The 26722-nt window shown below is 52.8% G+C and overlaps 1 protein-coding gene across 1 annotated transcript in view; it reads left to right on the top strand.

Annotated features, from left to right (window-relative positions):
• The first annotated feature begins 10250 nt into the window (after positions 1–10250).
• Positions 10251–26722, top strand: part of SCD5 (stearoyl-CoA desaturase 5) — an 80217-nt gene continuing 63745 nt past the window's right edge. The window contains exons 1-2 of the mRNA XM_047719877.1: positions 10251–10511; positions 10658–10781. Coding sequence (XP_047575833.1) covers positions 10251–10511; positions 10658–10781 — 385 coding nt within the window. The remainder of the gene's footprint in view (positions 10512–10657; positions 10782–26722) is intronic.

Here is a 26722-nt window from a genome sequence, read left to right as displayed (position 1 = left end):
GCATTTTAGTCTCTTGCCTCTGCCTTATCGGTCACTTTTGTCCAGATTCCCGTGGAGCCTGAGACAATGTACGCAAGGACCTGTGTAGAGTAGGATACTCAGTTGGTACAGCCGATGCTCCTAAAAATGGAGATGCGGATTCCCGTTGATCTGAGGAGAGGAAACTCAAGTTCACGTTTGAATTTGAACTTGATGGTCCATTCTTGTGGACCAGACTGTGCCGTCATGGTCACAGATGAAAGCCAGCGGGGAAGAAGAGGCAGCGTGTACATCAGAGAATGAGAGTTCTCTCCCGGAAAGAGATATATCGAGCATCTCGGTGCAACAAAAGCCCTTTCGTCTAGTTCACTGGAAAGTACCCCTCAGCTTCAGAGAGTAGCCTGGCCATCAGGGAGATCCTTTCTGGATGATTTCCTCTGGTTCTCATTTTCCTGCCATGGGTGTTGCTTCTGAAATTTTCTAATTCCAGTACAGTGGGAGCTGCTCCTTCCCCCTTCTCTCCTAGCTCCACCTGCCTGACTCCGGTTGTCACAGGGACGGATCCTGCTGTCCGCAGGCCGCGCGGGTCTCGCCAGGCGGTTCTCACTAGGAAGGACTGACCGCGCACACAGCTGGCGCAGCTCCCTGCCCTCCAGAGGCTTTCAGCCGTTGAACTTCCACAGCGCCCTGTGGCGGGAGATGCTGTTACCTTTCCCAATTTTGCAAACAAGCGGAAGCACAGACTCCATGACTCGCCAGGGTTGTAGGATGGGCCTTGGGTCCTGCATTCAGCCTTGCATTCAGGGTCTGTCCTCTCCACCGCTGCCCTGTGCCGCCTCTCCCCTGCCCGGTCCACGCAGCCGGCACTCCCTGATACTTTTGATTCCACTTAACGTTTTACTGTTTTAAATGGTGTCTGGGAGCAGCTCATGAAATGCTCCACAGCCCTAATGGGCACCGTGACTGGAGTTTGAAAACCCTTGGCCGGACCTCCTCTCCGGTGAGATGGACCAGCGGGTGCCTCGACATTCCGTGTGCCGGTCTCTGCCAGTTCTGGTGTCCTGCTCACCCAGCAGCCCTGTGCTTAGGGTCTGGCCCCCCGGAGAGGTCTGCCTCCTGGGAAAACGCATTGGGCATGTGGAACCTCGAGTACCCTCGTGAACTAGTAAATTGTCTCCCTGGTTTCGGCTATGAGGCTGGATGACACGAATCTGCCCCCCAGAAATGCGTTGTGAGAAATGGGGTCACTGGGTCAGGGTCCGTGCAAGTGAGGCTGAAGGCCCTGCCCTTGACCCTTGGCAGAATCTCCAAGGTCCACGCAGTGACGTCTTTTGTAGGATTCCTCGCAGGGGTGCTGATTCCCAATACTGAGCAGGGTTTAAACTTTGTGGTGCTGAGCTCCATCTGCTCCGTGGTCAGAGAGAGCCCGGCACCCTTTCCTTCATCCAGACACGTCCTCGTCGGCTCACCCGTCCGCGAGAAAGGACACCGATGCTGCTTTCCCACCCGAGCTCTGTTCCACTGCATGGATAAGTGTCATGCACGCTCTGCAAATAATTGATTGAAATGGGATCCCTTTGCCTCTCGGCCCAGCCAGTCTCCCTCCGAAGCTGGTGTCCGATGGGACCATGCGTTATGCATCTCAGTGATGATGCATTAATTTCTTGAGAACTAGCAAGTGAGACCTGAATTCTCCAAGCGTGTTCAGTTTTGCTAAATCACTGATTGCATCCATTATTTATAAAAATTTCCTTGCTGGACATTCAGACAGACCTTCTGCCAACCCATCGTCTCTACGGGATTGCGGCTTCCCGGCATGAACCGGAAACTTACCTGCAGATTTCAGTCTTTGAAAGCTTTTAGGCAAGCCGCCAGATGAAGTCCAGACAAGGGAGACTGGCCGTAAGCCAACCTGCGCTGACCTCTGCCCACGGTCCTGGGATGAGGCTGGCCAGGGCCTGGAGCACCCGGAGAGACCTGTTCGCAGTATTATAGCTTCGTGGCTGCTCTGTCCTAGCCAAGGAGCAGCCGGGGCTTGTGGCCCTGGATAAACACGACCACAGGATGGAATCAGCCACAAGCCCACCTGGTCTGTGTGAGTAGGAGGATAAAGTGAGCAAAGGGAAGTGGGGGAACTGGGACGAAGAGAACCGCACAAGGATAACGTCCTTGTCTCTTGGACACTGTATTCCCAAGAAAGGTGAATGAACAAAATAAACATAATCAGCTTGTCCGAGAAAAACAATTAGCGATGTGATTGGCGTATTGGTTTTCCCTTTCCCTCCATTGCCCTTTTACGTTTTGTTTAATAGGAGGAGGTTGATGTGAGAACCCAGTAGGCTTCTGACGTTTTGTTCTCAGGAACCAGGCGGCGCACATGTGGTGTTCTACGTTCACCTTGTTTCACGTCAGAAATCAGAGTATCCAGCCCCAGGTGAGGACCGAACCTTTGAACCCAATTTAACGTCAACCCCCCCACCTTCCCCATCTGAAGCCTGCACGGGCTGGGGCTGCCGTGGGGAGGGTTGGTGGGTCGCTGGCAGCCTCTGTGCAGTCTCTGCCTTATGCTTTTCTCCCTTCGTGGTTCTCTCAGTTGCTGGCTGGCTTCTGAGCGCCCAGGGCAGGGGGCGGGTAGGGAGTTAGGGACAAGGGAGTTAGCAAGGCGCTTCGTCACTCTCTGAGCCTGGCTAGTGTTTCGTGTGGCCCTTTCCCTTGTGAGTGTTGTGGGTTCTTCAGACGCTCCCTCGAGTGGCCATCACACTCCTGCCCTTCTTGGGGCCGTAGAAGAGGCATCTATACTCCAGGAGGTCCTTCTGCATTTCTTCCTAAGACCCTGGCAATCCAGTGCCCACTTCTAGCTTTTTGCTGCGGGGGTCTGTCTCTCTGCCCCTCTAGGTAGCCCTATAACATAGTACCCAAGCTGACCACATGCCAGCTCTCTCTTCTGAGGGACCACATTTGGCCCACAGGACACCCCTTGCCTGAGGAACCCCACAAAAGCAGACCAGTCCCCCGTGCCCCTCCACCCTACTGTCACAGCCCACTCTGGATGTCAAAAGTGCAATGCTGGGACCCATGATATGCGCTGTTTCCTGACTATATTTCAGAATGTTCCAACTGGTCCACATAAGCCAGCTTCACTGGGCTGGAGATGAAGGAGATGACAGCTGTAGCCCCTCTCTCCTTGGGGTGATGAGGGGACCTTCACAGCTCATTAACAGCTCTTCTCAGTAAAAGCTCGTTAGCTGTCTGTCCCCACCACACCTCCCTCTAACCCCTTTTCACATCCTTAATCTGGACGAGGCATCCAAGAGGGAAGGAGGCAGGTCTCAGAATTTCCTTTGTGAATTCTGTAAAATGGGGGCTTGTTCCAAACTCACGCGGGTATCTGATACCTAACATATTGGTGTCTCAGCCAAAACAGAAGCAGAAAGAATCCCATTCTAGTATCTTATTCCGTAAACAACAGAGAAAAAGGTAATAGTGTGCATTTCAGTTGTCTGGTGCTGCTTAACACCATGAAACCGAGTGGCTTAAGACGACACCGGTGTACCATCTCCCATGGTTCTGTGGGTTGGCTGCGTCACCCCTCTGCTGGTCTCACCAGGGCGTCTCACCACGCAGCTGCACCAAGCCAGATGGTCAACCGTGGCTCACACGGCTGCCCCTTCGTGCCAACTGGGGGCTGGGCGCCTCAGTCCTTGTTCTCGTGGCTTCTCATTGTCTCGTAGGCTAAAGCAGCTTCCTTTCATGGTGATCTGGGCAGCGTTTCAAAAGACGGAAGCAGAAGCTATAAGGCCTCTTGAGGCCTGGCTCTGGAAACCGCACAGAATCGCTATCCTACATTTTGTTGGCCAAAGCAAAACCATAAGACCAGCTGAGATTCAACAGGTCGGGGAGAAGAGACTCTGCCGTTAGCATTTACCTCTTTGGCTCTCCCCTGTTCACTGGTTCACTGCGGGGATTTCGGCCTCCGCTGACTCCAGCAGATATGGAGTGGAGGGGCAGGTCACATGGAGTCCATGTTGGTTTGATGGGCTTAGATTTGGAAGGGTGGAAAGGAGGGAAGAGAAAAGATCCACAAGGTAAGAGCCTGGGGAAGAAGCAGAGCCAACCGAGGTGGGCTTTGGGGAGGCACTGGGGTGGGATGTAGAATGGACCACAGGCTGGGAGCCCTTGTTACAGAGAACAGGCCAGACGGTTCTTCCATTCATGAAGGCAGGAGCAGACAGTATCTCTGTGTGGATGGGGTGGTGGGAGGATGGGGGTGAGACCTTCTAGAGCTTATTGTGAAGAGAGTTTACCGTAGACTGGATTCCTCTTCTCCCACCTGTCATCCCCTGGACACACTTCCTGTCCCCATCCTTCCTCTTGCCTGATGTGCTCAGAGGGAAGGGGAGTCCCAGGAGAGGTGCGGGTCCTGGTACACAAGTCTGCCTGCAGGTGTAAGGTTGTTGGAAGGGGTGAGTGGGGGAAGCTGTGGGCTGCAGAGTCAAAGCTCAGGGTTTTCATTTTTAAAACCGTCTCTAAAGCCTTGCGTTGTGAATGCCCGACGGTGTTTATCCAGAGTTTAAGTGGAAAGGCCCTGTGTCTCCCATCAGATGCCCCAGGAGAAGGAGCAGAGGCTGGTGACACTGGAAGGGCAGGTCACTTTGCTGAGAAATGCAGTGCTCGGGGCTTGTTTTCAGCTGCAGAGGTGACCAGAGTCACACAGCGGATTGTTGACGCTGATAAGCACCCTTGGGGGAAGCACAGAACCTTGACCCGCCTTATATTTTAAACCAACACAAAAATCTGTAGAATTTATTTTTCACTTTGAGAGAATAGATATATGCCTGCCTTTAGGGGAAGATTCCATGCTTTAAAAAAAAAAAAAGCATTTTTAAAATTGTGGCTTTTCATGATCAAAAAGGCTCAGCTCAAGCTTTGACAGCTACCGCTGACCGACCCCCACCATCCTGCCCCTCCTAGGTTAACCCTCCTGTCCTCTAAAACCTTTGCCCTTCTTTGTCTGAAGCACACTGCTTTCAGCAACCACGTGGCCGTAGACGCTGAGCCGAGCTGGGTGAGTTCAGAGCCTACGTGGCTTCCCCCTTTGCCGCCCTCCCCCGCAGTCCCCACAGCTGGGCTCCCCTGCCCAGGGCACTCAGGCAGGCCGCAGGCCAGAGCTGGGAGCCGGTGACCACGGCCTCACTGCCCAGAGGCTGCCAGCAGGGGGTGTTGTGTCTACACCTGCGGCTCCGAGTGTGTGGACACCACCGGGCTTCTCAAGTTGTTAGACACTTACAGCTGAAGGGGACGTTAGAACTCATGTCACCTGCGGGTTTCCTTTGCTCATGAGGAACTTCTGGTCCAGAGACATGAGTTCGTGGTAGAAGTTGGGCCAAAACACAGGCCCCTTGACCTGCAGGCTGGGTCCCTCCCCTCCGGTCTGCCTCCTCCCTTCCCTCCTCTCTCCCTCCTTGGCACACCCCCACCTCGGGCCTCTGTGTGGTCTCAGATCCCTCACAGTTGGGAGGAACAGGACTTGGATGTGAAACTCTTAGAAAGGAACAGAAGATGGTGAGTCCTCGCTGCTGTTTGCCTGGGAAACGCAGTTGGGGACTTTCTGCATTTGGCCTCATAATAGTCAAATCTTGACTAGTAGGGATGAGATTAAACTGTACAGTGGGGTTTTTTTTTTTAATAGTTAAAAATAGCACACTTGTGGCAAAAGTTACTATTTCTTACAAATCACCAAAATAGTCACCCATCCTATGAGAGGCGAGATATCAGAGTGTTGGTCTCGTCTGTTATCACCAGCTGGGTGATCTCGGCCAGGTTTTTAAATCGCTTGGCCTCCTCTGTAACATGGGATAATAGTGCGGGTGAAGATTAAGTGAGATAAGGCATTTAAGTGCTCAATAAATGTTAATAATGGTAATGGTAATAATAGTAACAATAATAATGGCAATTCTGGCACTTATAACGTGGAACTACAGTGCACTTGTGTCTACTACAAGGGAGAAAGGCCCCTTCTCTCCACCGGTTAGATAAGTAGCTCTGCTGAGTAGCTTCTCCGCCGTCTTCCAGTCTCCTCTCCAGAGACCCCAGGCTGTGGCCAGGAGTTAGCCAGGCTGAGCGAGTGGGAAGAGGGTGTGTAGCGGCCCAAGGCGTGAGTGAGTGTCTACATCACGTAGGCTTGTGCTGAGAAAGAGCAGAGTGAGGGAAGCAGGCTGGGACGCCTTCGTTCCCAACTTGGGATCCTTCTCATAGGGGAAAAACGAACAAACAAACAAAAACCAAGGAGTGGGCAACAAAAATGTTTTTTTTAAAAGATAACTACGTATCTTTGGCCAGTTTTTATCAAATAATTTGTGCAATGTTTAGGATTTCTTGTACAGTCTTAATTTTTTTTTGTTGTTTTACAATTTTGTGTGATGCCTGCCAAAGGTGAATCCATTCCAGGTAGCAGATGGCCTTTGAACCAATTAAACTGGCCTTCGTCCAATCTGTAGCATATTCCAAATGTGGTTTTGTTTTATTTAATTTAATCTTGTCTTGTCCATGACCTGGTTTCCTCCCTTGCCGTCCTACTCCAGGATGCCACAGACACCATCTTGACTTTGGTCCTTCCTTCTCTTTCCAGATCCTGAGCCCTAGTCAGAGTGCTCTGCGGTCACAGCATGTACATGATACCCTACCAGGAAGGCACCGTATAAACCGGAGATGCCCAGGAGGGCAAACATGAAAAGTTTCCCTGTTTTTTTTTAAAGATTTTATTTATTTGCGATAGAGAGAGAGCTCACGAGAGAGCACAAGCAGGGGAGCAGCAGAAGCAGGCTCCCTGCTGAGCAGGGACCTCCCCCACCCCAATGCCGGGCTCCATCCTGGGACCCCAGCGGAAGGCAGATGCTCAACCGACGGAGCCACCCAGTTGCTTCACTCCCTGATTTTTTCTCTAGGAGCATCTGACACAACACTGAGTAATTGCTGGGCATATTTGACAAATCGGGAGCCGAGTTCGTTAGGGAGCTGGGGAACTTAGAAATCAGGTTGCCTTCAGGACAATTTATGAGGGGATTACTGTGTGCAGCCACCAGTAAATAGGGCGCCAGGAGTCTGGGCTGAATTGATGATCTGCCTGACTGGGACCTGCATGGACTGAGCAAAACTTTCTTGAATCAGAGTGACTGGGGGAGGGGGGTGTTTGTGATAAATAGAACGGATGGAAAAAGTGACCATCCAGAATCTCTCGGGAGTGAAACCAAACCCACAAGGCAATTCTATTTCTGCTGCGTTCACAGTCAAAAAAGCCTGAGCATGTCCTTTACGCAAGAGGCAATGCAGATAGAAAACAGACCCATGGAAAGGGATTTGGCCTCCCTAGTAACTACAGGAACCTAAAGCAAAAGTCACGCGGGGCCAGTTACGCTGGCAAGAGCAGATTATAATTACAAAATCAAAATCTGGCAAGGCTTTTGAGAAAGCCGTATTCTCATAGTAACATAAATTAGTACAATATTTCTGGAAAGCAACATGGCAGAGTGTAATGAGCCATGAAATAGCACATCTCTGGGCTGGTAAACATATGCTTGGGACTGTATTCTGAATAAATAACTGAAAAGAAGAAAAACAGTTGTGGGGGGAGGCAGCAGACAAGGAGAAAAATGGAAAAAAATACCTAAAACTGATGAAATAAGAGCATACTGTGGTAGAAAAGGAAAAATATTATTATAAAGAATGTTATGTTTGTGTATTATGAAAGCAAATAGAAATTTGGATGTAGAATAATGCTAAGTGAAAAATAGCTAAGCTTAAATTTTGTGAATATTGATACAGGTGTGTTTAAAAAGTAGCCCAAGCAACAATAAAACGAAAAAGAGATTATTCACTTTTGCTACATGGCCGAGTGAGACAAGAATTTGATTTTTCCGTTGCTTTGATACTTGCGTTTATCTTTCTCGAAACACAGTTTTAAAGGCTGCTCTTCTATAATTTACATTTAATTTTGATACATGATTTATCGATGCCAGAAGCATGGTAAACTCTTAGGTCTTCATCATGTGGTTCTCCTGGGATCATGACCTGAGCCGAAGGCGGATGCTTAGGCCTGAGCCACTGGGCGCCCCGACAGCCGCGCAGCTCTCACCCGTGGGCCTGAACAGCACAGACGCCGCATCTGGCGCGGCCGGACTCCCCTGCTGGTTGCATAGAGGGAACGAGTGGTCGCCAGGAGCCCTGAGCGACTGCAGGAGAAAATCGTGTCGAATTAGCCTCCTGGTTTGCTCCTCCAAAGCCAGAGCTTTATCTTCTCGGACGTGGTGCTCGGGTCATTTGGGCATTTCTGGAAGAGGAGGCCAGTATGGGAGAGAAGACGGAGGCAAAGTGTTGGCCCCTCCCCCACTCGGAAGACCCCCCCCCCCATTAAGTCAGTACGTGTCAGTGTCACAGGCTTCCTTCTCCTCCGGGCCCGTCCTTCTCGCCCCGCAAGCTTGGCATCCTCTGATGGTCATGTTTGCTCTCCTACCCACCCCTGACAGTGACAGTAATCCTAGTAAAATAGATCACGCATTTCCTCCAAGCAGCTGGGTATTCTTAAGGGTTTAGGCACAGACTAAACGGACACAGACTAGACGTTTGATTGGCACGTGGCCGTGTTTCTCCAGTGCTCGCCCCTCTGCAAGCCTGGCACTGAGTCTCGGGCCACCTTACCTGCTTCTGTGCAGCGGCAAACGTCTGCGAGTCCCCGTACCGTGACACGGAATTCTTTGGATGCCAGGCGGCTCTCAGAGTCAGAGGTCATGGGCCTGGGTCGATGCCATCTGCTTTCATGGGAAGATTAAATCTGTGCCTGAGCCCCAGGATGAGGAGACTCACATCCCCCTCGGGGACACAGAGTGCCTTTCCTGCAGGGGGAGAAGCGCGGGGACCCAGGTAAGCGTTCACCGGAGGAGCTGTCACAGAGTTCTCGGGCTGGTGTTCTCGAATTCGTCCCCCACCCTTCTCCTTCCTATATTTTTCCTCCTTTTCTCCCCCTGTACAAATTAGAGGCCTTCAGGATAATAAGATGACATTTATTGAGCGTGTGCTATGGGCAGGCCTGATTATGTCATCGTAATTCCTTCAGTCTTGACAGTGGCCCCGTGACGTCAATGGGAACAGCCGTCTGCATTTACGGCCGAGGAAACAGGCACAGACGGCCCGTTGCACGTTCAGGCTCACAGAAGAATCAGAGCGAGCTTCAGACCCCAGAGCGTGGAGTTGCATTTCTGTCCCTGAGCTCTGCCCCTGGGGCCCCTGTGCTTGCTGACTTGGCCTGGAGTGGGGGGACCCAGGGCCTGTGGCCCAGCTCGCAGGGCTGGCACTAACCTGTGGGAGAGCCGCCCCAGAACTGGCCAGCAGGATCTGCCCATGAAGTTTCAGCCAGACCACGCTCAAGCCCGTGAGCAGCCTGGGCCGTAGGAACACCATAGGAAGCCCGAAATCCTCCTGGACCCGCGGCTCCGCAGGTACCATCAGCAGGTGGCTTGCGAGGCGGAGAGGAGGGAGAAGCTACCTCCTGAGAAGAGGTCCTTTGAGCAAAGATGGAGATGAGGAAGGTTAAGTGAGGAGAGGACAGAGAGAGACCCTAACTTACAACGTTTGTGGTTGGAATTGTAGTTTGTAAGAAGCAGAAGCAGGAGACGCCTTGGTCTGATGCAGTGAGAGGACAGCTCGCCTTTTCCAAAGCCAGGGGTGGGCCCGTGTACATGAGGAGAAGGAGGGATTGTGGTCATTTTGCTGGGGGGCGGGGGTGGGCAGAGAGGGGAGGGAGTGAGGAGTAGGTTGGCCTGTTTGGGGGCCTTATGTTTGTGAGGCTGTCAGGTCTGTCCAGCTCACTCTGTCTTAGTGGCCGGAGTGTGACAGCACTCCCCATCCGGGCTCCGAACCCTAGAACCTCCCCCCTCAGCACTGAGCTGCCCTCAGGCACCTGGAGGCTCTGCCTGGAAAGCTTCCCCTTCTTGGCTGCGAGGCCAGAGCTGGGATGTGACTCCAAGTCCAGGCCATGGGCCCCCTGGACGCCCTGGGGGCTTCCAGCTGCTGCAGCGGGGCTGGTTACAGCCCCCAACCCTGTCCTGGAGCGGCCCTGGGGCTGAAAGGCTTTGAGACAGTTACCCCTGGATTAGGACAGGGGAGCCAGAGGGGGCTGGCGGCCTCTCTAGGTGACCTCAGAGCTGTCCTACCAAGCAAGACCCACGCCAGACCCCAGGCAGCTGTGTCCCGCACCTGTGATTCCTGACGGAGGCCAGATGTTTGCAGCTGCCAGCAGTGACCGCTGGCCAGCCAGAGAAGCCACACGGCGGGACACAGCTCTGTCCTCCACACTGCGTCCTGGATTTCGCGCTCAAGAGGGCGGGCTTGGTGGCGCCTCCTCGCAGGAGCCACGGGGCAGAAAGTGGAAGCGAAATGGGAAGCCAGTGAGCCCTCCGCACAGGGCGGACAGGGTGGACAGGGTGAGCGTCCCGGCCAGCAGCCGGGGTCTGGGGGCCTCCTTGCGGCTGGGCAGGAAGGTGAGGCAGGCTCTGGGGAAGCTTGTCTAGAAGCAGCCTGCTGCAGGAGTGGGAGCTCGCGGGCAGGACTGCACTGCTAGGTTTAAGACCCTCCTGCCCGCTTCCCCTCTGCCCTGCCCCCGGACTGTGCGCCGTCCCCCGCTCAGCCGGTGCTGGTGCCCTGCGGATGGCCGTCAGGGCCCGCTGCTGCCCCCAGCCACAGGCCAGCGTGGCACACACGGCGTAGATACAAGGAGAGGCGCCTGGCCAGGCCCGGTAACCGGAGCGGGGGTGAGCCGCTGCCCAGCCTCCCCGGGAAGAGCCCCCGCGCTTCCCAGAACCGCAGTCTTGCTTCTGCTCATGCCCCCAGACCAGCTCCTCTCTTCCACAAAACCTGGCTCAGCCGTGCAGCCTCAGGCAAACCTGCTGCCTCCTGAGCGGCCACCGGCTCGTCCTCCCGCCCCGGGGCCGCGGCCGCCCCTCCGGAGCGGCCACCACCTGCAGCCTGGGACTGTAACTCAGTGTGTGGCGTCGGCTTCCAGAAGCCCAGAGCTGGTTCTTCCACCTGACGGGTGGCCTGGTGAGGTCCGGACGGCCTGGTGAGGTCTGGACCACTGAGGACGGCTCCCTCGGCCCTTCTCCAAGCTCATCTGTGCCTTTTCTCCCTCCCTCTGCCTGGGAGAGCCCGTTCATTCTCAAAACCCGCGTCAGAAACCGCATCCTGTCTGCAGCCTCCTGGCTCCTCCAGACAGAGGGACTTACTCCTGCCTCTAGTCTCTCTTCTCCCTTTTGGTTTGTCATGTTATCCTGGGGCACCAGGTGCCTGGGGGGCTCAGATGGTTGAGCATCTGCCTTCGGCTCAGGTCATGACTCCGGCTCTGGGAATCGAGCCCTGCGTCAGGCATCCTGCTCAGTGTGGACTCCGTGTCTCCCTCTCCCGCTCCCTCTCCTTGTGCCCTCACCGTCTGTTTCTCTCTCTGTGTCTCTCTCAAATAAATGATAAAAAAAAAAATCTTTTTTTTTTAAAGATTTTATTTATTTCGTTGACAGAGACAGATCACAAGTAGGCAGAGGCAGGCAGAGAGAGAGAGGGGGAAGCAGGCTCCCCGCTGAGCAGAGAGCCCGATGCGGGGCTCGATCCCAGGACCCTGAGATCACGACCTGAGCCGAAGGCAGCGGCTTAACCCACTGAGCCACCCACGTGCCCCAATAAAAAAAAAATCTAAAAAGTCCTGGATCCCTAAGGGTGTCCGTCGCTGAGACAAACCCCCCTTGGTGTTTCTCTCCGCCAGAGCTTGCAGCACTGCTGGGCGAGTGACGTCCCTTCGGCAGCCTCACTTCTGGGTTGTGCTGGGGAGTAACTGGCTTTGTTTTGATTTGAAAGCCTGTTTCTCAGAGGTGTGTGTCTTGACCTGAGGTGTGACCTTTGGACAATGGGGACAGAAATAGCCTTCCCTCTGGAAGTTGGAGCTCCCGTTCCGCTGGCCGGAGGAGCGTTCCTGAGTGCGGAAACACGCATCGTACGTGGCAACAGTATACAGTGGTTGGTTCTCAACCTGGCCTGCACTTTGTAAGCACTTGCAGGTCTTTAGAAGCATCACAGCTGGTTGGGCGGGGGGAGCGCAGGGCGGCTCAGTCAGTCGAGCGTCTGACCCTCAGTTTGGGCTCAGGTCAGGATCTCAGGGGTGGTGGGACGGAGCACAGCCCGGCGAGGTGTCCGCTTGAAATTCTCTCTGCCCCTCCTCCCATCACATGCTCTCCCTCTCTTTCCCTCTCTCTCTCTCTCAAATAAATAAATCTTTAAAAAAAAATAAATAGAAGTGTCACAGCTAGGTCCTGCCCCCAGGTCCTGATTTAACTGGTCTGGGTTGTAGCCTGGGCTCCAGAGACGCTGGACAGCTCTGGGGTGGTTCTGCTGTGCCACCCAGGTTGAGAACAGCTGCCCGGCCGAGCTGCCTGATGACTCTGATGGAAGAGGAATTAGGAATTAGGTGCTAATTAAGGAATTAGCACCTTTGGGGGACCTGCAAGGCCTGGGAAGAGTTGGGAGAATGAAAACATGTTCATTAAGGGAGGGGGAAGGACAGGTAGGCCAAACAGGACCCATAGAAATAAAATCAGAATGAGGTTTCTTTTTTCTTCCTAAATCTGTGATGCCCCATGTGGGGCTTGAACTTACAACCCAGAGATCAAGAGTCCCATGCTCTATCCACTGAGCCAGCCAGGTGCCCTTGGAAGGAGGATTTTTAAAGGCCTTATTCTGTGGGACTCGCTGAAGATGGGAAAGCTGCAGAGGAGGCAAAGGAGGTCGTGCTCACTGAAAAGCCCAAGGCCAGAGAGGGCAGCCAGGGAAGCAGGGCCTTCCCAGACAAGGGGAAACGCCAGTGGTAAGGGATTTACCTGTGAAAGCAGAATGGTTTTGACTGGCTGTCCGTGGGGATGTCCGAGGGGCAGACAGGAAAAATCATTACTTCTCAAAAGAATCAGAAGGGAACCCAAACCCGGAGCAGCCCCTGTGTCTGGGAGACGAAAGGAAAACTCTTCCCAGAGGCTGGGGGTACGGCGCGGGCACCATAACCCCTGGTTTGGGAGAGACCATAGCCCAGGGGTGAGGCCTGTGCCCTCAGGGAGAGTGAGGACAAGTGCCCCAGGGCCTTTGAAATACATTCAAGTCCTGGGTGCGTGGGTCAGGTACTCAGCTCCGAGGGCACCGTTCTCACGGTGCCCCACATGGGGGGTGTCCATCCGTGGAATATTCCAGAGACCTCGCAGGGTGCACCTTGGGCCCGGGGGTGGTACTTGGCCTTGTCCATTGCAGGCCTTGTTGTGCCTCACGGCGGAGCTCGGGGTTCACTTGAGTCCAAGGGTGAGGAGAATCCGAGGGGTCTGTCTCATGGGGAACCCTCCCACCTTGGATGTGAACCCGAGCGCCTCAAGATGTGAGCTGGGATGACCCTGACGCAGCCCTGTGTTACGTGCCACGACTGTGAGAAGCACGGACCCGTCTCCACCTGGCAGGGCCAGCCCAGCCGCGGCGACGGGGGCCCTCCAGAAGCTTCCACGGGGAGGGAAGCTGCCCCTTCCTCCTGGCCGGTCAGGCTGGGGTTGCGGCCGCTCCTGGGAGAGGAACAGGGTGAGCCCTGTTGTGTGTGTGACGGGGATGTGGGGAGAAGCCTGGGCTCGCGCAGCTCAGCCCGTTTCAAACTGTGAGTGGGTGTGAAACGCTCCGGTCTGGACGGCCACCGACGCTGATAGAAAGTGTCGGCACGGAAGGACTTGATGGAGATTGTCTGTGCTGTTTGTGCGGCTTCCAGGTTGCCCTGTGGTGGCCATTTCACTGCAGGTCCCTGTTGGAAACACACCCGGAGCTGCCTCCTTGACGAGCCAGATAGGAACTCGTCTTTCCTTTCCTTTCTTTTTAAGATGTATTTGTTCATTTGAGAGAGAGTGCGCACAAGCTGAGGGGGAGGGAGAGGCTCTCAAGCAAACTCCCGACGGAGCACGAAGCCCAGTGCCAGGTTCGATCTTATGACTCTGAGGTCATGACCTGAGCCGACACCCAGAGTCGGTCACTTAACTGAACCCCCAGGCGCCCCAGTGACTTGTCTTTCAACCTTGGGGTCCAGGTAACTCGTTTGCCTAGTTGGGAAAATCCTGTTAGTTTTTCAATAAAAATCCAAGGTTGTTTTGTTTTGTTTCGTAACAAGCATGCCGGTTGCTCGTGTCCCCGTGGAAGAGCCTTCTGGAAGGAGGCTGTCTCCGCTCCCCTGACGCGGGGCCTCTGCAGTCCCAGAAGCTTCGAGACCGTCCAGGTGGCTTTTCTTCCGTTGTCTTCCGTGACTCTCGTTGTCACTCGAATTGCTACTCCCCTTAGGTCTGGGCCAAAATCAAACGCCTCTTTCCAGGGCTTTATTTTCGTAAGGTTTTCTCGTCTTTGTATTTTCATGGATCAGCTGAAGCCGCCACAGTAACAAATGGGGGGAAATGGGCCCAAGCCAGTACCCAAAGCTGCCATTTTGTTTGTTTAGAGAGACAGAAGGTGCCGTTAAGGTACAGGGAGGAGTTGATGGCGCAATGAAAATAAAACTCGAATTTACCGTCAGGAGGTGTATGCTGGCTACAGGTTCCGTCTGTAAAACCTTGTCTTCAAGAAGTCCCATTCTGGGGCTCTGTGGTGGTCAGGATTTCAGAGAAGGACTTGGGGGGCTACGGTTCTACCCATAGCAGATCCGTTGATGATTGTGCGGGAACCCAGCGTGTCTCAGGGTCCTGAGGTGGGTCCTGGGGGGAGCGGCTGTGGGGAGGCAGGTTTGTGCGTGGGTTCATCAGGGACGTGCTTGGTAGGATCCGGGAGGGACTAGGAGAAGCAGGACTGGGCAGAGAGAGCAGCTGAGCTGCACCCCAGCGGCATCAGAGGCCTCCGCCAGCCCTGAAGGCAGCTCTGGACCTGGGGGGGTCTTCAAGGACATCACAGATCAAGGCCTTTGTGCCCCTTGGTGACCCAACACAGGCTGCCACCAGGGAAGGGGCTGGAGCTTGGGCCCGGCAGCTTCCTTCTGGGATGGCGGTACCTGGTGAGAGACTCCGCGGTGGCAGCTGGGGGAGTGAGTGGCCCGACCCTACAGGGAAGGCTGAGACAGGCACCACAGCATCTGGACAGCGGGGGTGCAGGGGGTGATTTCCCCCCAGAGCTATGTTTGTTACCTGGCACTTTTCCAGAAAGAAGAGCTTTCCCTCGTCAACTAGAAGTAAATTACAGAGTTCTTTCTAAAAAGACAGGGAAAATCTTCAATGCTTAAATATCCCCCCTTAATCACCAACTTTCTAAGCAACGAGTTGATCCAATCCAGCTGTACTCTGAGTTGCATGGTGGCTCCTGCCAGGGTGGGTCCCTGCTGCTGCGAAAGCATCCGCAGTTACATTTTACCGTGGTGTTGGTGTGAACACGAGCATAACCTGGGTGGCATCCGTGCCCCACACCCAGCACTGTGCACATTTGCTCTCCTGAAGGAAACGTACTGTGGGCTTTCGGCTCCGTGTCTGCTGTGCCCAACCGGCCAGTTAGTCCGGTCATGCTCCGTCCGGACGGGGGGCCAGGCAGGAAGTACACGAGTGCCTGAACGTGCACGGGGTGAGGGGCAGTGACTGTCGAAGGGGAAGGGGCCTTTAGCCCCAGTAGAAAGTGGCCCGGCAGGAAAGTGAGGTGGCCTCGTGTCGTCGCATTGTTCCATTTTTCAAGAGAAGCCAGAAATGGAGATTTTTTTTTTTTAATTTTTGCAGTTGTTTATTTTTAATTGTTGGCTCAGTTTTTTAGAAATCTGTGGGCTGGTTGTGGACGGGGGCTGTCAGTTGGAGGAGTTGGTTAGCCATGAGCCTCCCTGGGGAGAGGTGCTGACCGTGACCATATTCAGTATCTTCAGAAAACTTGGTACGTGGAGGGCACTTACACGTGTTTGCTGAGCAACGAATGAATGGGTAATGGTAGTTTTCCAAGGCAACCTGCTAAAATTAGGTTGGGTTTTATGCATCAAAATCAGGGAAGATCAGAAAACTAGGCCCCGGGTTGTACTGTAAAGGAAAAAAATCTGCCTTAGGGGGGGCTCCTGGGGGGCTCAGTTGGTTAAGCCTCTGCCTTCAGCTCAGGTCATGATCTCAGGGTCGTGAGACTGAGCCCCACATCGGGCTCCCTGCACGTTCAGCTGGGAGTCTGGCTCTCTCTCTGTCTCTCTCCAAAATAAATAAATCTTTAAAAAAAAATCTGCCTTGGGTTATCTACAGCAAATTACAGAGACTTGGCAGGAATAAAAATGTGTGAAGAAAACCGTTGAAACCAGGGTTCATAAACTCGGTCAGCCTGTCTCCATGGTGCAGTCACTAACCCAACTATCAAAGGGGATTTCTTGGTATCTTGATAGAATGGTGTATTATGAAATATAAAAAATTGTTTTTCTTCTTAAGGCAGACACATTATTGTGGTAAACAAGAGTCTTTTGAAGACTGGTTGTTGTCATCTTTCCCTTTGGGGTCACTGAGTACACCTCACCACCGAACGTTTTTCATCTGTGTCTTTGGCCTGTGGTTGCAGGATGGGGAAGTTGGGTCAGAATCCACTGCGCTCATGCCAAGCCCCAAAGAGGACCTTTCTCTGGTCAGGAGAGAGTGTGAGGAGAATGAGGAGATTCTTGAGGAGAAACGGGGACAAAAAGCAGAGCCACCCAGGGGGCTTTCCGTCGACTTAACACTTTAATTATGAGCTCTTTTGGCTCAGTCATAAAGGCAGCGGTGGTGCCCTGGGCTTCTCTTGCCAGAACTTTCCCCAAAATGCTCCTTCAGGGCTCAGCCGTCCAACAGTCTGGGTCTCCCAGGCTTCATGCTTCATTGCTGAGAAGGTGCCTTCTAACTCGGCCTCAACTTCTGGGGCCTGGGCTCCACCCACTAGCTGTCTGATTTCCTCAGAGAAGTTGCTTGTTAGGAAAAAAGAGGATGACCCAATATTACCCAGGTAATTCAGACCACGAGGGCAGAAGTGATCCTTTTTTGCCACTTCTCCCAAATTGATCAGTTTGGGTCATGATGGATCATGATTTTACTCTTAATCTTCCTTCAAAGGACAAACTTTTTTTTTTTAAATTTTTTATTTTTTATAAACATATAATATATTTTTATCCCCGGGGTACAGGTCTGTGAATCGCCAGGTTTACACACTTCACAGCACTCACCATAGCACATACCCTCCCCAATGTCCATAACCCCACCCCCCTCTCCCAACCCCCCTCCCCCCATCAACCCTCAGTTTGTTTTGTGAGATTAAGAGTCTCTTATGGCTTGTCTCCCTCCCAATCCCATCTTGTTTCGTTTACTCTTCTCCTACCCCCTCAACCCCCCATGTTGCATCTCCTCTCCCTCATATCAGGGAGATCATATGATAGTTGTCTTTCTCCGACTGACTTATTTCGCTAAGCATGATACCCTCTAGTTCCATCCACGTCGTCGCAAATGGCAAGATTTCATTTCTTTTGATGGCTGCATAGTATTCCATTGTGTATATATACCACATCTTCTTTATCCATTCGTCTGTAGATGGACATCTATGTTCTTTCCATAGTTTGGCTATTGTAGACATTGCTGCTATAAACATTCGGGTGCACGTGCCCCTTCGGATCACTACGTTTGTATCTTTAGGGTAAATACCCAGCAGTGCAATTGCTGGGTCATAGGGTAGTTCTATTTTCAACATTTTGAGGAACCTCCATGCTGTTTTCCAGAGTGGTTGCACCAGCTTGCATTCCCACCAACAGTGTAGGAGGGTTGGACAAACTTTTTTTTTTTAAGATTTATTTATTGAGAGAAAGAGAGCACGTGCAGGAGCAGGGGGAGGGGCAGAGGGACAGGGAGAATCTTAAGCAGGTTCCACACCCAACGCAGAGCCCGACTCTGGGCTGATCTCACCACCCTGAGATCATGACCTGAGCTGAAATGAGGAGTCAGATGCTTAACCAGCAGCCACTCAGGCATCCCTGAGGACCAACGTTTCAACGTTATAGTTTCTCATTTAAGGTCAGAGACACCCGTGAGCTTGTGCTCAGCCAGAGCAGCAAGTGCGTCCGCACACCTCCCCTCCCCCCTCTTTCTTGCCCAAGAGAAAATCGAAACTGAGTAACTAATGAACAGGTAAATGAGTAACCCCACAGCACACTGAATTACTCTCTGTGCTCTGTTATCTCTAGTTCTAATTTCAGTAGTTTTGTTTGAGTTTGAGCGGTTGCTGGAGAGACGGATGGTGGGAGTCATCCTGAGTTGTAAACTCTGAGTGAGTTTGCTCTTCCTACGTTCACCTCAGGGAACCGGGGACGCTGGGCCTCCAAGTGGGGAAAAGAGTCTCTGCTGGGCCCCGGAGGCTCCTTTTCCCTGAAGGCCCCGCTTCCCGGTCACCCAGCCTCAGCCTTGCAGGGTGGCCTAGTGAGAAGCATAACTGGGCTTTTCCGCAACATTATACTGAGATACGACTATTTGCTCACAGCTTTATATACATTTTCATTGATCTCACAACCGTCTGAGACAGTGTTTGCCTCGCAGGTGAGAGAGCGGAGACTAAGGAAGATAGGAAGGTGTCCCGGTCCCAGCCCTGCCCCCGGAGACGCGTGGTTGTCTGGGGGCCCCACTTTGTGGAAGGAGTTGTTCCAAGCTCCGATGCCCGCGCCTCGTGAGTGAGTCCCCCTCCCCGGAGAGAAGCTCCGTGTCATTTGGGGGAGAGGAAGAGACTTTGCAGAAAGCAGGAAGACGTAAAGGAAGTAGGAAGCCACACAGAACAGTGGAAAGATCCAGTCTGAGTTTGTGGAGTGTCGCGGAGCCGTGGTCTCCCAAGCATGGCTGTGGGTCCTACTGAACGAAAACTCACAGATAGTAAAGTAACTTGGAGTCTTTGTTGCATTTTTCGGTAAAATGTTGAACAGCAAACAACTGCAAGCGCAGCTCTTCCGACACCCGCACACCCGCCCGCTCCAGATGCCAAACATTTTCCAAAGTGGACTGGAAGCAAAGAGCATTTGTTTGTGAAATTTTCTTAGAACAGAAGAAAGTAACTCTTCCCTTCCCTCCCCCAGTCTTTCACTTTGCGCACCTTGTTTTACATACTTTCCTTCAGGAGAAGGGTTGTCAGCACTGTGCTGTGATGACTAAGACCCCTTAACGTTCTGTCTAACAAATTCTTCTTCTTCTTCTTCTTCTTTAGTAGGCTGCACACCCAGCAAGGAGCCCAGTGCAGAGCTCAAACTCAGAGCCTGAGATCAAGAGCTGGATGCGGAACCGACTGAGCCAGCCAGGCGCCCCGTCTGTTTAACAAATTCTTATTCTGGTTAAGGGATATTTTTGCTATAATGAGCCTCTGCCTGCACTGCGCTGTGGAGATGGGACCGCAAGGCGTAAGTGATCGTCAGCCTTGGCTGTGTGTGTCTGTGTGTGTGTGTGTGTGTGTTTCATTAACATACAATGTATTATTTGCCCGTGGGGTACAGGTCTGTGAATCCGCAGGCTTGCACACTTCACAGCACTCACCACAGCACATACCCTCCCCTGTGTCCATCGCCCTGACATCCCATCCCTCCCCCACCCTCAGCAACCCTCAGTTTGTTTCCTGAGATTAAGAGTCTCTTACGGTTTGTCTCCCTCCTGATCCCATCTGTTGCATTTTTTCCTTCCCTTCCCCCCATAACCCCTGCCCTGCCTCTCAAATTCCTCATATCAGAGAGATCATATGAGAATTTTCTTTCTCTGATTGACTTATTTCACTCAGCATAATACCCTCTAGTTCCATCCACGTCGTTGCAAATGGCAAGATATTGGGGGTTTTGATGGCTGCATAGTATTCCATTGTGTATACACACATCTTCTTTATCCATTCGTCTGTTGATGGGCATCTAGGCTCTTTCCACAGTTTGGCTATTGTGGACATTAAGCAGCTCAGTTCTTATGTTTTTTTTTTTTTTTTTTTTTTTTTTTTTTTTTTTTTTTATTTGACAGACAGAGATCACAAGTAGGCAGAGAGGCAGACAGAGAGAGAGGAAGGGAAGCAGGCTCCCTGCTGAGCAGAGAGCCCGACTCGGGGCTCGATCCCAGGACTCTGGGATCATGACCTGAGCCGAAGGCAGAGGCTTTAACCCACTGAGCCACCCAGGCGCCCCAGTTCTTATGTTTTTATATTATAGAACTCTTTTTGTGATGCTTTGAGGGCAATCCTTGTCTCATCTTCTAAACTTTAAAATCTGCCTTAAGTACTGTTTTTCCCACTCTGTACCTGAAAAAAAAAAAAAGAAAGTAGAAAAGGAAGGAAGGAAGAATGAGCATAGGGCAGAGGGTAGGGAGACGAGACTTCCATCCTGGGCTCTGTCGCTAAAAAACCTCTTGCCCATATCACTAAGCCAAGGGAGAAGGCAGGTTTCCTTGGTCCTAAATGAGTCTCTGCAGAGACTGGGCCAGCCTTACAGCTCAAAGTGTGGTCCTCGGGACAGCAGCAGTGGTGCGACCTGGGGCTTCTGAGACAGACAGACTCTCCCGCCCCACCCAGACCTTCTGAGCTGTGTCTGCAGTTTTACAAGATCCCCAGGTGATTTGTGGGCCTGTCTGTCCAAGGGCCACTGTCTTTGTCGATCGCTTTCTTAGCGTTTGGGGTCCCCACGGTTGTCAGTGTAAGGCCCTAGGACATGTGTATAAAGTTTTGTTTTGTTTTGCTTTTAAAGATTTTATTTATTTATTTGACAGACAAAGATCACAAGTAAGAGAGGCAGGCTGGGGGTGGAGGGAAGCGGGCTCCCTGCTGAGCAGAGAGCCCAATGCGGGACTCGATCCCAGGACCCTGAGATCATGACCTGAGCTGGAGGCAGAGGCTTAACCCACTGAGCCCCCCAGGCACCCCTATGTGTATAGAGTTAAAAGCTCCTCAACTAGGGGCTCCTGGGTGGCTCCATTAGTTGGTTATGTGTCTGCAGAGCGACGGAGTAGGACGGGTGGGTAAGATGCGTGAGGAGGGCCTGCCTTACTGGGAGGCGGACTGGCCTCTGTGGTAATGGAGAAGTCTGGGGTACCTGGGCTCGGACGCTGGAGGGCGGGTGGAGGGGGCAGAGCCTGAGGAGGTTCTGCTGTTCTCCCTGAAATCAGAAGCAAAGTTTTGGGGGGGAGGTGTAGGGGCGAGGGAGTTGGAGCAGGTGTGAAACTGATGAGAGAAAGCGCATGCGGACCCGGGAGATGTAACGACTGCTGGGTGGTCCCGCTTCCGAGTGAAGCCCGTGGTCGTGAGCTGTGGAGTGAGACCGGTCAGTGTGGTTGTGTCGTTTTCTCTGGCTAAGTTCGTTGCACAGGTGCCAGCGGAGGACACGTGGGAAGACGGACAGAGTCTCTGCCCTCCTGGAGATTATGTTTTAGAAGGGAGGCTGGCATTAGTTCAGAAGTTCCTTATGTTTTACCGTGTGATGGTTGACATATTGAAAACACAGGGCAAGAGAGTGTCCAACGTGGATGCCTGCCCAGCCTGAGGCCCTGAAGTGAGATCTATGGAAAAGACCTGAGTTCTTGCTTCTTTTTTAATTTATTTTTTATTTTTATAAAAGATTTTATTTATTTATTTGACAGAGAGAGAAGGAACACAAGCAGGGGGAGTGGGAGGGGGAGAAGCATGCTTCCTGCTTAGCAGAGAGCCCCATGTGGGACTCGATCCCAGGACCCGAGATCACGACCTGAGCCGAAGGCAGACGCTTAACGACGGAGCCCCCCAGGCGCCCGGCTTCTTCTTCTTCTTCTTTTTTTAAAATGGCACATAGTGTGGTGCGGTAGCAGGGTAGTAGATACGGTATACTTTTGTTTCTTAGTGATCTGCTATGTCGTCTGTCCTACAAGCTAGAAACCGACCAGGAAAAGTCGCATTTGCTCAGAACCGTAGCATCCTTTCCGTGACTTAGCTGAAGGCAGGAGGACCACTTGAGGAAAATAGGCAGTACTTACAAAATGCGCGAAATACATTTTCTCTTATTCCGTTCCTTTTCTGTTAAATCTTCCGTGAAGATGCCGGTGGTTGCTTAAAGATTCATGCCATGGGAGGAGAGCCCACGTGCAGCCGCGCAGCACGGGAGAAGCGGTTTAGTGGAGGGAGGCGAGGACGTGGAGGGGCGGGTGGGTATGGTAAGTACAGGAGACGTTAGCAGGCCTCAACTAGAGAGAAACCCTTCACTTTTCAGCCTGCAAGGCCCTTTCTTGGGAGTTGTTGAAATCGTACCTGGGAGGATTTTAGAGATTTAGAATCTCTAAACTTGTAAACACAGACCTTTAAAGGGAGGATGGAAAGTCTGGTCGAAATTCTTTGGAACATCCTTTCATGAGATGAGTGGCCACGGAGGGCCTCGCCGGGTCACGGGCAGCCCTGGGTCAGGCCCTCTGTCTCAGGGCAGGACAGCTACACAGCCCGGGCCCCGGGCCCGCTGGGTCAGAACCTCCCGTGAACCCTTCCCGGACCACAGACTCAGAATCTCGGCAGGGGGGCACATTTAAACATGATCCCCTGGGGTACAAAGAGCACGTTAAAGTGGGAGAAGGGGTGACCTAAAATACTATTGACCTTTCATCCTCGTCCTTTGTTTTCAGCCGATTTCTTAAGCAATTTCAGAGATAAGTTACTGCTACAGCTCCCCGTGCAACCAGAGAGGTTGTAAAGGAGTAAGGACGAGTGTAGTCGCGTGGGGAGCGTGAGCGAGAAAGCTTTCAAGGGCTCTGCTAAGAACGGGGCGGGATTCTCTGCCTTGGCGCTGTTGACATTTTGGTAATGATTATTCTTTGTGGGAGGGGAGCCTGGGCACTCAGCAGGCTCAGCAGCGTCCCTGGCCTCTACCCACCAGGGCAGCCTTCCGGTTTTGGGTGGTGACAACTAAGAATGTCTGAAGGCTTTGTTAAGAGTCCCTGGCGAGGAGGAGGAGACAGAATCACCTAGCCCCTTGAGAACCATGGGCTTAGAGCAATGACAAAGGTAGGTGTCCCCAGGGGGCTTCTCAGGGAGGGGAACATTTTCCGAGGCCCTGACTGGGGCGACAATGTGAACCAGAGCTCGCTGCCCCCCAGGCACAGGTGCATCTTGCGTGCTAACCTCTTTATGACGCGTCTGTTGTGAAGCAGATAGTGTTTCCCCCACTTTTCGGATGGAGAAACTGAAGTTTAGAGCTTGTCACACTAAGTGATAGACCAGGGATTCAGTCCCAGGTTCCTTCCAACCATTGGGCCGTGTTGCCAGTCACGTACGGATATGTGTGTGTGTATCTTCTACCTGCCTCTGTGTTTGCGTCTGTCTGTGGGTCTGTTGGCCTTTCCTTAACTGCCTTCTGCACCTTGGGAGGACCGGATGGAGAGGAGAAGCGGTCGTTTACTGGCCGGAGCCCCGAGCTGACTTTCAGGGAAGTTGCGCTGGCCAGTGGAGCAGGCGTCTGAGCGCAGTATGTCCCCGCATGGCCCTCCCGGCCCTCCCCACCTTGCCGTGTCCCCGGGAGCCGCCGTCCTGCCTGTTTGCTCCGATTGCGACCCCTCCCCTCCCCTTGGTGCGAGACAATTCCGTGGGTGATTCTCACACCTCCGGGCAGGTTTCTGCCTCCGGAGACCGCTATCGAAGTTCCCACTGTCCGGGGCCTGGGGGACGGCTTGCACCATCAAATGGAGCCGCTGGGAGGGGGATGCCAGCTGGCCTTGGAGTTCACATGGGAGGGCGGCCTGGTCTCTCCCAGTGTGGGTCATTTAGTATTTAAGACCCGAGGGAGCCCCGAGGGAGCCGGGGCCCCAGAGACGGTCGGGGTCTGGGTGGGCTGGAGAGCAGCACAATGCTCTCTGAGCTCGGTTGCTCCCGTTGTAGACTGAGGGGCCAGACGGTCTCTTAGAGAGGGGAGGCCTCCTGGGGCAGGGCTTTCTCCCCCTGGCTGTGCGTCAGAGTCACCGTGGAGGGAAACGCCAGCTCTCCTGGGGCTCGTGTGCGATTCATTGGGTTCTGTGGGCCCAGCCTCAGAGCTCAGGTGACCACAGGGCTCAGGCTGGGTGAGAGCCCCACATCAGGAGAAAGGGCAGGGGCTGGGCTGGTCTAGGGTCTGGGCGCCAGCTCTGTCCTGAGATCCCACGGCTTTTTACTTGCCGCTCTGGGCCGCGGTTCTGCATCTCTGTAATAACGGCAAAACACAGTTGTCCCCTGTGCCTCATCGGAGTAAAACAATGGAACCGGGCGTGTTGGTAAAGTGATGGTCGGTGGCACACACTCGGTGTAAGCGGACTCACTTCTCCAGCCCCGCTTCTGACACTCTGCTGGGCAGTGCGGTGCATCTGCTATTTATTTATTTATTTAAAGGTTTTATTTATTTATTTGACAGAGAGGGAGAGGACACCCAAGCAGGGGAGCGGCAGAGGCAGAGGGAGAAGCAGGCTCCCCGCTGAGCAGGACGCCCAACAAGGGGCTCGAACCAGGACCTCAAGATCATGACCTGAGCTGGAGGCAGACTCCGCCGACTGAGTCACCCAGGAGTCCAGTTTGTGTTTTAAACAGGAATTTTAAAATTCCTGGTGGGTTGGTTTAAGAAATCAAGGGAATTAGCTTTGTTTTGCAATCTGTTCCCAAATAGTGATCTTTTTTCCTCTGATCACTGCTGTAAGCGGAGCTGTATGATCTTACAGACATACAAAGTGTTTGGAGGTGGCTGGAGGAAGATTGTTTTAGGAAGTATTAGAAGGGGTTATATAGCAGAGTATTAACAGGGACCAATCTGGGTGGGACTGATCTTGCCCCTATACTTTCCGTGTGTTTCCGAAGTACTCGCGTGCGTAAAGCCCTTTAATCACTGCCCTCAGCGCAGCATCCGCTCCCCTCGGGGCACCCCCCCGGGCGCCTGCAGCACCGGCCCGGCTGGCCCCTGTCGAAGTCTCTTGTATCTCCCCCTTCCCACCCTGGGCTTCAAACACACACTTTAAAAAAATCATGGTAAAATATATGTAGCAAAATGTATTAATTGAACCATTTTTAAGTGTGCAGTAGTGTGGGGTCACCTACATTCACAGTGTCGGGCAACCACGCCACTCTCCGTCTCTAGAACTTTTTCTCCGTGTCATACTGAAACTCTGAACCTATCGAACAACTCCTCATTCCCCTTCCTGCCGTGTCCTGGTAACGCCTGTCCTCCTTCCTGTCTCTATGAATCTGCCTCTTGTGGGTACCTCATGGGTGGGGTGTAACACCACTTTAGTCCTTGTGTGTCCGGTTGACTTCCCTTAGCGTCATCCCGTGCTGTCGTGTGGGTCAGAGTTCGGCTCCACTTGACGGCCAGTGCCTTCCACGGCATGTACACCGCATTTTGTTTATCCGTCCATCTGTTCACAGACACTGGGGTGTTTTCAGCCTTTGGCTGTTGTCAATAATGCTGCCAGGAGTGGGGGAACGAGTGTCTGTTCAAGTCCCTGCTTCCAGTCCTTCGGGGTACAGACCCAGGAGTGGAATTGCTGGATCACACGGCAATTCTGTGTTTAACTCTTATAGGAACCACCCAGCTTGGCCATGGCGGCTGCATCGTTTTCATCCCTGCTAGCAGTTCACGGGGTTCCAATTTCTCCACCTCCAGCACTTGTTATTCTCCATTTGTTTTGTCCTGGTCGTCCGCTAAGTGGGTGTGAGGTGGTCAGAGGCAAGCTTCTTAGCAGATCCCCTTCTCTAGCCCCATCTTTGCGCGTTGGGTTCCTCTGACCGAAACTTGCCGCCTCCTCCTCCTTCAGGTGTCAGTTTAATTCTTGTTTCTGCTGCAGAATTTTCTCCAGTCCCCCAAACTAAACTATCCCCCTTTTATGTATTTATGTTTTAGTAATCTCTACAGCCAGGGTGGGGTTTGAACTCACGGCCCTGAGATCAAGACTCATATGCTCTTCCAGCTGGGCCAACCAGATGCCCCTAAATTATCCCCCTTTTAACCTCTCTTATGTTATGCTGTTTGTCTCTTCTGCAACACTTGCTATAATTTATAATTATGTAGTAAATAACTTACTTTTCAAACTCCTACCAACGCGAGGAAACAAAGGCCCATTGTCAGGTGGCCACCTGGTGGACCCCATGCGAGGCGAGTGCATGGTCTGTGAGAGGAGCTCGGCAGACCGTCTTACGAATCCTTGGGTTGTCTGGTGCCCCAAGGCAAGCTGAGGCGGAATGGATGCAGAGCGATGGGCATTCGTGGCAGTGGACTCGACAGCTGGGGAAGGCAAAACACAGAGCAAGGGTCTTGACCTGATCTGAGCTGACTAGAAGGACGCGGCGCGTTCAGGCTCCTCTCCTCTCATTGCAATCAAGGCAACCCCGAGAGGTCAAGCAGCCCATGGAGGTGCCGAACGTGGCTCTTCCTGCCTTAGACTGCAACCTGGCTGCCCCACTTCGGTTTAACTGCCTTCGTCTATGACATGGAAGTCACATCACCGACCCTAGACCTGAGGCGACTATTCAGTTATTGTGTATACGTTGTTCATTTTTTTAAGATCTATTTATTTATTTGAGAGAGAGAGAACACGAGCAGGGGAGGGGCTGAGGGGGAGAATCTCTGCTGAGCGTGGAGCTGTACCAGGCCTCAGTCCCATGACTCATGACATCATGACCCATGAGGTCATAAGCTGAACCAAAATCATGAGTCAGATGCTTAACCATCTGGGCCACCCAGGCGCCCCCAGCAGAAACTACTGAGAACGGGGCC

The sequence above is a fragment of the Lutra lutra genome, chromosome 2 (genome assembly GCF_902655055.1).
Source record: "Lutra lutra chromosome 2, mLutLut1.2, whole genome shotgun sequence".
Classification (NCBI taxonomy): Eukaryota; Metazoa; Chordata; class Mammalia; order Carnivora; family Mustelidae; genus Lutra; species Lutra lutra.
The sequence above is the reverse complement of the archived record's forward strand: the minus strand, read 5'-3'. Positions and strand labels throughout refer to the sequence as shown.